General features: G+C 32.2%; 1 protein-coding gene and 1 long non-coding RNA gene across 3 annotated transcripts; both read right to left on the reverse strand.

Annotated features, from left to right (window-relative positions):
• Positions 1-960: 960 nt before the first annotated feature.
• Positions 961-6,174, reverse strand: LOC124459359 (aladin-like). Its single transcript, XM_047008836.1, has 8 exons — positions 6,068-6,174; positions 5,706-5,766; positions 5,296-5,386; positions 4,094-4,196; positions 3,789-3,856; positions 3,542-3,617; positions 1,273-1,360; positions 961-978 (listed from the first exon to the last, which is right to left on the reverse strand). Exons 1-8 carry the CDS (start codon positions 6,172-6,174, stop codon positions 961-963), a joined length of 612 nt encoding a protein of 203 aa, XP_046864792.1.
• A 1,474-nt stretch (positions 6,175-7,648) lies between these two features.
• Positions 7,649-8,761, reverse strand: LOC124459342. 2 transcript variants are annotated; one of them, XR_006953574.1, is made up of 7 exons: positions 8,740-8,761; positions 8,592-8,669; positions 8,427-8,509; positions 8,299-8,350; positions 8,134-8,219; positions 8,010-8,064; positions 7,649-7,741 (listed from the first exon to the last, which is right to left on the reverse strand). It is a non-coding gene; the product is annotated as an uncharacterized LOC124459342 (long non-coding RNA). The 2 variants fall into 2 exon arrangements; XR_006953575.1 differs by lacking the exon at positions 7,649-7,741 and adding an exon at positions 7,775-7,952 and having other exon boundaries at positions 7,987-8,064.
• Between the last annotated feature and the right edge of the window lie 2,283 nt (positions 8,762-11,044).

Here is an 11,044-nt window from a genome sequence, read left to right on the forward strand (position 1 = left end):
CTCCAGTCCCAGTGTCTTTATTAAATAGAACAAAATAAAAACAGATTCCGAAAACAAACATTTCGTTTTCTTGATATTCAAGATGATAGAAGAGTGTAGACAACAGTGTGTGTGTAATATTTCATCTTTATTCAAAAGACATCATCAGGGTAATAGTTTACAAAGCAAGCTGTGAAACTTTTATATAATTATTTACAAACGGAAGTGGCAGTTACGTAATGTGATCTTACGTTGAAATGTACTTTTTCACACGCGGATATAATCAGATTATTTCAAAAGTAACAGGCAAATTAATTTGATTTTGCATTCAGAAGATCACTTAAAGTTTTCCAAGTCACCAACACTAAGTACTACGTAAAATCACTTAAACTCCATTTGACCGATACACGTGGATCATGGACAAAGGCGAGGATGTATTTCAGAGCATCTCAGAAATATCATGTAAGTTTTAAATGTTTTGATTGGCTCAGTAAACCATCGCTTGACTTTCTCAGAAATATCATGTAAGTTTTGGCTGTTAGAAGCAATAGTGATAAATATTTTACGCAGACGTGATACTTTTTGTGTGTTCAATAGTGGCTGAATATATCGTCGTTTCTTTGCAGCTCTTATTCAAGGCGACACCAAAATCTGGATCTGTACACATTGACAACGTTCAATTCTGTGGTAAATGCAGCTAAACGCTGCATGGCTCGGACAGTTCGTACTTTCTTTCCATTTTTAAATGAAATTATTATCACTCTAACTTTGCTTCATTCGTAGTCACAAATAATAATATCATATACTTGTAATTAAGATGAAATTATTATCACTCTAACTTTGCTTCATTCGTAGTCATGCGACTTAAAATATATGTAATGTATCTCCTCATGGAAAAAATTATTGCCCGCTTATTTTAATATCACAACAACAAAAAAAAAACAGCCGTGGAGCCGAAAACTAAAAAAAAACTTGAGCTTACTAAGCGACAAAATTCAACTATTAATAGAAAAAAGGATTCAGAAAACACTTGGAAGTCGACCAAAAATGGCGTGGTCACCTTATAGCATTTTGCAACGAAATTTTGCCGGGGCGAATCTCCCTAAAAGATTTTTTCATTAAAAAGCTGTCGAAATCTATGATCTTTGTCCCTATAGAACGAAACACTGTACTCGACTTCGTCTTGGGAAACATTGAGTCTCTCGGAAGACAAAACTCACTATTTCTTTTGAGGAGCATAAATGAAATGTATATAATCTTAGTAACAATAACGTACGATATGTACACACTTACAACAGACAATAGAGCTCCTTGCGTGAAGTTTTTTTGAAAAGATATTAGCTGAGGTTGTCCATTGCTTGGTAGTCCATGAATCAAACCACTATAACGGAAGGATTTTCACAACATTTCAACACGTACGTAGAAAATAGTGAAGATAGGCATGTTAAAAAGAAGTACATTTATCATTGAATGTAAGAACAACAACATTTCAACACGTACGTAGAAAATAGTGAAGATAGGCATGTTAAAGGAAGTACATTTATCATTGAATGTAAGAACAACAACATTTCAACACGTACGTAGAAAATAGTGAAGATAGGCATGTTAAAGGAAGTAGATTTATCATTGAATGTAAGAACACAAGAGTTGTTATCATGCATCATGCAACAAACTTTTTCTTTGTATAACAAATGAGTTTATGTTAAATATTGCCATTTTTTCTTGTTTCTTTCTTTTTATAAAACGTCATGATAACATTCTCAGTTTACAATCAAACGTCTGAACTTGAAAATTATTCTATGTTCTAACGTTCGCTAGAAATATTAATAAGTATATGAGTTGCCTGTCAATTTTATTGGTCACATTTTCTTTAGTCTTGTCTATGAACTGATCACAATTTGCTGTATGGGTTATATTTCTCATAAAAGTATTTTTTATCTGTCTTTCTAAGATGTCAAAGATTTATCTGGTATACATTTTTGTTGTCAGTAATCACTTTATAAGATCTAATACCTCATATTACGAGGCAGATCAAGTTTTTACGGCAGCCATATTCTATGGTCATTTTTTTTATAAGCCAACCATTGTCTATGGTCATCTTTTTTATAGGCTAACCACTTTTTGTGGTCACGTTTTTTACAGACCAACCATTCTCTATTGTCATCTTCTTTACAGGCCAACCATTCTCTATGGTCACATTTATTTTAGGCCAATGATTTTCTATGGTCACCTTTTTTACGGGCCAACCATTCACTATGGTCATTTTTTTATAGATCAACCATTCTCGATCGTCACCTTTTTATAACCATTTTGGAACAAAGTTGCCGCGAGATCTTTATTTTGAAGCATAACACCGAAGAATTAAATCTTCGCTTGGGTAAAAATATATCAATTCAAAATGATAGTTTTATAAAATACCAAGTGATGATATGTTATTCTGTCCAAAACCATACGACGCCTTTATACGTGGTTCACAAACACAATACTTAACTTCGCAAGAAATCTGGTATAAATCTTTTACAAAATCCACATACCTTCTAACGTATGTAGATGAGGAGATGTATAAAAAATTGGCAGTTTTTGAGCGTATATATTTTTTGATTTTTGATTTCTATAATGTTGTCTTTTTTGCCATTGCAATAAAACAAGCAAGTAATGAATGGATTGTATAATTTATAAATGGTAAAGATGAATAGGCTTTCATGTAATAAAAGTAGGTTTTAAATGGCATTACCGCAAAAATATCCTAGGTTTTAAAGGTCCTGCGTTGTTCAGTGCTTGCCCCAAATTGCTTGAATTTTTAATAGCTTGTATAACACAGTCCAAAGTTTGACTCATGTTGATGAAATTACTATTTCGATGAGTATTTTCGTGCGCAAACCCTGTTTTGAAGGACTTTAACAACGTTCTTTCACTGGTAGAAAATCTGACATTTTCAGAAATTTCATTGCCAGCTGTACCAGAGAACGTTAAAGTACTTAGGATAACTAAAATTTTTTGCTTAGTCCGCGCGCGTCTTGTTTTAAAAAACTTTTTTGTAGAGTCTACTTTTACTTTTTTTTAACACCATGTTCAGGGTATATAAAGAAACTGAATAGTTTGGAAAACGTCGCTAAAGTCGCCAGCGAGCAATATTGGAAAAATTTTTGGTGGTTAATGGTTGAAAATGGTTATTATTTAAAAAAAATTTTCAGTCAGATGAATCATTGAAATTCCAACTACCTACTCCAGCCTGCGTGCAGTCTCTACGGGGGAGAGAAAATCAGGGCGGGAGAAGGTAGAGCCTGCACGCAGGCTAAGGTTTTGGCAGATGTTTCGCGCTGATAACTTGAATGACGTTTTTCTTTCTGTTCAGTTTTTTTGATACACCGTGTAGATTAAAAGTTGAAAGCCGTTGTAATTCGGAAAAATACTAAGCTGCGGAAAACGGCATTATATACATATGTAGTACATATAGAACATGGTTCTGTAGCTACTATACATATATAATGCATGCAAGAAAATAGGTTAGAGAAATGTACAAAAAATTTAAGTATTTATATGCATTTGACAGTATCCTCACCTGGGAATCAAATCAAGTACATTTTCAATATTTGTTTTGAACACTGGTATATAATCTTGAGCTTTTCCATTTTCATCTTTGGAAAAATGAAAAAGTTTATTCACCTTAAGCAGTCGTGTAAACATTCTGCACATGTCAGATCATAAGCATTATTCATTTCTTTAGAAATTTACTGTTTTTACAGTGGGTGAACACCAAATATTTATATCACATGACCAGTAGACAGCGTAAATAGAAACGTAATTACCTTTAAGTAATAAAGCAAGTCTTTCACCAGTTGGGTCCCATGTCATACTACTTACAAAGCCACCAACTCTATAATTAAATCAAGAACAATAAAAGTAAGAAAGCAACAGGAAGTACATAAAAATGTTAATGGAGAAAACACAAGAACTGTCAAGTCATGCATTCCAGTCGCATTTTAAATTTTAAAATAAAAGATAAAAGTCTGATGACAAAGATCAATTCATTTCGTATCGTTCAATCAATGCTTTGGGGGAAATGACAAAATAAAACGATATAGAAATGCAACATAGGTCAGCTTTTTTATACCTAACTATAGTGTCATTCACCTCCCAAGAGTATTCTGTAAGATCAGCACATTCAACTGCCATTTTCGCACCACCAATGTTGAAATCTTCCATGCCTGTTCTTTCTAACGTGAGATAATTAAGACAAATAAGAAAAATAACAAACGTGTTTTTGAGAATAAATTACAATCAAAAGGACAATGTGTTGTAGGAATCTCAATGCAAGGAAGCTTTAACACAACACAATATTTTCAGGAGGTCTATAAATCAAAATGTGTGCTCTCACACTAACTACGTGCAGCGTTATGTTAGTTGTAGAAGTCCTGTCTAGGTCTCATTACAGCAGCAAAATGTGTCCTCTCACACTAACTACGTGCAGCGTTATGTTAGTTGCAGAAGTCCTGTCTAGGTCTCATTACAGCAGCAAAATGTGTGCTCTCACACTAACTACGTGCAGCGTTATGTTAGTTGCAGAAGTCCTGTCTAGGTCTCAATACAGCAGAAGAAAAGTGTGCTCTCACACTAACTACGTGCAGCGTTATGTTAGTTGTAGAAGTCTTGTCTAGGTCTCATTACAGCAGCAAAATGTGTGCTCTCACACTAACTACGTGCAGCGTTATGTTAGTCGCAGAAGTCCTGTCTAGGTCTCATTACAGCAGAAGAAAAGTGTGCTCTCACACTAACTACGTGCAGCGTTATGTTAGTTGCAGAAGTCCTGTCTAGGTCTCATTACAGCAGCAAATGTGTGCTCTCACACTAACTACGTGCAGCGTTATGTTAGTTGCAGAAGTCCTGTCTAGGTCTCATTACAGCAGAAGAAAAGTGTGCTCTCACACTAACTACGTGCAGCGTTATGTTAGTTGTAGAAGTCCTGTCTAGGTCTCATTACAGCAGCAAAATGTGTGCTCTCACACTAACTACGTGCAGCGTTATGTTAGTTGCAGAAGTCCTGTCTAGGTCTCATTACAGCAGCAAAATGTGTGCTCTCACACTAACTACGTGCAGCGTTATGTTAGTTGCAGAAGTCCTGTCTAGGTCTCATTACAGCAGAAGAAAAGTTTGTTTGAATTTAATTTGACTCTGTCAGCTTGACGCTTGAATAGCAATGTTCAGGTTTGTTTTATAACCAAGAGAATTGGTAGAAAAAATAAGTTAGCTTCACGTCTTCCTACAACTAAAAGTTAATTTAACAAATTTATAAAAGTACCAAATATCTAAACTTACCAACTGGTTCACAAAATTTAAGATAATAGAGACTTTTCCTCTCTAACACAGAAAATACCAGAAATCTTCCATCCGGACTCCAGCATGCAGCCTATAAATATGAAAGCAATGAGAACAAAAAAGACATGAAAAGTGTCTTTATAACATAACGTGAAATGTAGGAATACAAATTTTTGGAAAGGAAGGCTTTGAGATGTGCAATCTATTTCAGACAAAAAATTACTCACGTAAAACAAAGTCGATTTTTGTTTACTAGTAGAGAAAAAACAATTATGGTAAGCAAAATACTTTCGTCTTTTTTGTAATTGCGCTTTCAATTCGTTGCTTCGACTCTTCTTCAGATAATCGCACAAACCTTTTGCATTTATTCGTTTTTGTACTTTGGCTGATATCCACACTCATCAACGTACCTGACATTTGGAGGCTAAATTTGTCCATTTCTCACAAGTCCATTTTTGAGTTTCCCAGATCCTATATACGAAAAAAATGCAACACAGAAAAATACATTTCCACACTACTACAATTACTAAACGTAAAATAAAACGATAAAGTTAGGAAAACAGAGTCAGTAGCGAATCCAAAGTAGGTCAGATTCGAATTTAAAATACTTTACAGCAAATCGTATTGCTGTAAATCACTTTGAATCTAAAATGAGCCTCCTTAACATATTAAAATTTACCATTTATCTGCAGCTAAAACTTGACAATAATACGCACAAAGTGACCAGAATTTTAAGGTCGTATAGTAATACAATACAAATATATTTCAATACCGTATTAAACTTGATTCAGTTGAAACAAATACTTTAGTATCGCAAGGTGACCACATAACTTGTGAAATTGAGCCACCAATACGATGAAGAGCTGTACCACAATCCATAGAGACATCCCAAACCTATTATTGGGAAAACGGTAGACTTCAACTAGATGAAACGAGATAAGGTATTACACCAGTAATTAGAATTAAGCGTTTAATCTATTTTTCGTATACGTCCATAAATCTTGATTTCTTGAGTTTGCTCAATGCGACAAGATTCAACGGATGATGGAAGTACGTATATATCTATTCTGTGCTAGAACCGTGTACAAAAGCTTGAGCGACGAAAGGACATTTGATGTAAACATTTTCAATTTTATCAGGAGAAATAAATTCGCCCTAAAAGACACAATCACAAATAAGATAAATAAAAAAAACGAAAATATATAATGGTTGCTATCATTTATGTTTTATAAACCTGCACAACTTGAAAATACATTTTTTTCGACCAATTATTTTAAGCGTTCCATTCTATAAAACAAAAACAGAAACATTATGAGCACCTCACCACATACTTAATCATTAAGTAAAAGATAATGTACACTATATTTACATGAAAGTACGATAATAAAAAAAAAATGTTCATGATTACAAAATATTTTTCCTATCGCTTCCTACTTAGAGAAATAAAATTAATATTAATATATTATAATAATAAATTATAATAAATTTTTCAAAGGAGCTTGCTTCGTATTCGATGTAAAAATTCTTGAAGTCAAAATGTCTGTTTTTTAGTTATCATCTTCCTGAATTCGCTTACAGATAATGTCTTAGCAAAAATTAACTACCAGTTAACGTCATTTTTCCCACATTAATTTCGATAACAACAAAAAAACATTATTTTACATCCTTTGCTACTATGTAACTTCAACTGACCTGTTTCCATTCTCCTACATCACCTGTATGCAACCAGCCATCATCATCTAACATTTCAGATGTTTTGTCAGGATTTTAAGATATCCCTTGAAGACATTTGGACCATAGACACATATCTTAAAACAAAATCATTCTTTCAATGCACAATCGTAACATTACATTAGCAAAGTAGAAAATAAAAAACAAGATTCGTTACTTCGCCTTGATTGTTTGAAGTAAAATAGTTCATTTCTGGTACCTACGTAGATAATATGAATGGGGTTTATAGGTAATTGTGACAATCTAATAATAGAGATGAACATTAAGTGTTCGTTTTTTAGCTCATTTTCTAGGATATTATAGTTCATTGTACATAAATAGAACATGACAAAACACTTCAAATGAACTATTCAGACCCAGGCCCCAGGCAACTTTACTTAGGTCTTGATGTCTTAATACTGACTTTCTTAACGTTTACAATATTACATTTTAAATGAAGTACCTCAGAAGTGTTCATACGGAAATACGTAGTACCTGGTGAAAGATCAAGTTTATTTGTCAGAGAAACAAGTGCTGTAGACTCAGTCTGACCATAACCTTAAAAAATCTTAATACAAAGAGAAATAAGATGTAACCATGGTAACACAGTTGAAACGTGATGTCATAAATCAATACGAACCAAACATCCAAGAACGACTCTTAAAAACTCTAAAACTTTACCATCAATAGGAGCAGCACCTGTGAGAATGACATTTACATTTCCACCTAAAATTGTCTTTAAAGAAGAAAGTTGTCAGTTAGTTTCAATACCAGTCCCTCGAAAGAACGACGGCGAGTGCCCGGTGCAGCGAAATGTAATTTACAATTCATTGGCCAGGTGAGAGTAAAACAATTAGCGGGAAATATAAGGAAAATCACTGATCTCAATATCCTTGAAACGTGATAAACTGTGAAGAAGCAAGCAACCACCAGTGAAGTAAATGCCCCTCATTGGTGACGTAACAGATAGTCACCGGTGACGTAACAGCCTGTCCGTTTCGTACCTGAATTTTGTGAAAAACTATTTTGTCCCACAAAGTATTTTTGGAGATTTGACCTCTACAGTGAAAATAAATTTATTTAGATTTTCATAATGGTCTTAAAGCTATTTCATTCACTATTGAATACTTTTTCAAGTCCGCTCTCTTCGACTCAAAAGCCTTGTAAAACAGCCATTTTTTTAAGCCACTGCTACTTTCAATATTTGATATAACCTGCAGAATTAAAATCACAGACAAATGAGCACAACAAATCTTTCACACAAACAAACAACGATTGTCTACATTGAATAACCTTATCGTAAAGACGGTTTAACAAACGAGGAACTGAAGCGAAGAATGTCGGCCTAAGAAATTAATCACACATCATATTTTATGATTTACAGTGATCCAAAACAAGTGAATGAATTTCAAGAGAATTACCTCAATAACTAGATGTCATCCAAAAGAAGTTTCACATCACCACGAAAGAATCCAGCTCGACCTCCAGCACAGCAAATAATCATCTACAAATGACGACGGCGAAGTACAAAAATCTATAGCTTAAAAGAACAACTTAAACCAGGAGGTAAAATATTTTTCAGTTACCATAACAAGTCTCTCGTACATGTGAGGAAGCGGAAGATAGGATATGTGAACAAAGCTTGAATCCACTGGGTAGCCGTTCTAAAGACGAAAGTATGGAGAAATTGAAACTAAAAAACAAAGCAAAGATACTATCTTCATTTTACTAAACCTTCTCAAAATGTATAAAAGTTGCAGCGAGGCAGGATATCATTAAACAATACAGTCATTAAACAATACATTCATTAAACAATACATTCATTGAACAATACAGTCATTAAACAATACAGTCATTGAACAATATAGTCATTAAACAATACTGTCATTAAACAATACATTCATTAAACAATACATTCATTAAACAATACATTCATTGAACAATACAGTCATTAAACAATACAGTCATTAAACAATATAGTCATTGAACAATACAGTCATTAAACAATACAGTCATTAAACAATACATTCATTGAACAATATAGTCATGAAACAATACAGTCATTGAACAATATAGTCATTAAACAATACTGTCATTAAACAATACATTCATTAAACAATACATTCATTAAACAATACATTCATTGAACAATACAGTCATTAAACAATACAGTCATTAAACAATATAGTCACTAAACAATACATTCATTGAACAATACAGTCATGAAACAATATACAGTCATTGAACAATACATTCATTGAACAATACAGCTATTGAACAATACAGTCATTAAACAATACAGTCATTAAACAATACATTCATTAAACAATACATTCATTGAACAATACAGTCATAAAACAATACAGTCATTGAACAATATAGTCATTAAACAATACTGTCATGAAACAAGACAGTCATTGAACAATAAAGTCATTAAACAACACAGTCATTAAACAATACAGTCATTGAACAATACAGTCATTGAACAATACAGTCATTGAACAATACAGTCATTAAACAATACAGTCATTAAACAATACATTCATTGAACAATATAGTCATGAAACAATACAGTCGTTGAACAATATAGTCATTAAACAATACTGTCATTAAACAATACATTCATTAAACAATACATTCATTAAACAATACATTCATTAAACAATACAGTCATTAAATAATACAGTCAATAAACAATACTGTCATGAAACAAGAAAGTCATTGAACAATAAAGTCATTAAACAACACAGTCATTAAACAATACAGTCATTGAACAATACAGTCATTGAACAATACAGTCATTGAACAATACAGTCATTAAACAATACAGTCATTAAACAATACATTCATTGAACAATATAGTCATGAAACAATACAGTCATTGAACAATATAGTCATTAAACAATACTGTCATTAAACAATACATTCATTAAACAATACATTCATTAAACAATACATTCATTGAACAATACAGTCATTAAACAATACAGTCATTAAACAATACAGTCATTAAACAATACATTCATTGAACAATACAGTCATGAAACAATATACAGTCATTGAACAATACATTCATTGAACAATACAGCTATTGAACAATACAGTCATTAAAAAATACAGTCATTAAACAATACATTCATTAAACAATACATTCATTGAACAATACAGTCATTAAACAATACAGTCATTGAACAATATAGTCATTAAACAATACTGTCATGAAACAAGAAAGTCATTAAACAACACAGTCATTAAACAATACAGTCATTGAACAATACAGTCATTGAACAATACAGTCATTGAACAATACATTCATTGAACAATATAGTCATGAAACAATACAGTCATTGAAGAATATAGTCATTAAACAATACTCTCATTAAACAATACATTCATTAAACAAACCATTCATTAAACAATACATTCATTGAACAATACAGTCATGACACAATATACAGTCATTAAACAATACATTCATTAAACAATACATTCTTTGAACAATACAGTCATTAAACAATACAGTCATTGAACAATATAGTCATTAAACAATACTGTCATGAAACAAGAAAGTCATTGAACAATAAAGTCATTAAACAACACAGTCATTAAACAATACAGTCATTGAACAATACAGTCATTGAACAATACAGTCATTGAACAATACAGTCATTAAACAATACAGTCATTAAACAATACATTCATTGAACAATATAGTCATGAAACAATACAGTCATTGAACAATACAGTCATTAAACAATACTGTCATTAAACAATACATTCATTAAACAATACATTCATTAAACAATACATTCATTGAACAATACAGTCATTAAACAATACAGTCATTAAACAATATAGTCATTAAACAATACATTCATTGAACAATACAGTCATGAAACAATATACAGTCATTGAACAATACATTCATTGAACAATACAGCTATTGAACAATACAGTCATTAAACAATACAGTCATTAAACAATACATTCATTAAACAATACATTCATTGAACAATACAGTCATAAAACAATACAGTCA

This window comes from Xenia sp. Carnegie-2017, unplaced genomic scaffold, assembly GCF_021976095.1.
Source record: "Xenia sp. Carnegie-2017 unplaced genomic scaffold, XeniaSp_v1 HiC_scaffold_8, whole genome shotgun sequence".
Taxonomy (NCBI): Eukaryota; Metazoa; Cnidaria; class Anthozoa; order Malacalcyonacea; family Xeniidae; genus Xenia; species Xenia sp. Carnegie-2017.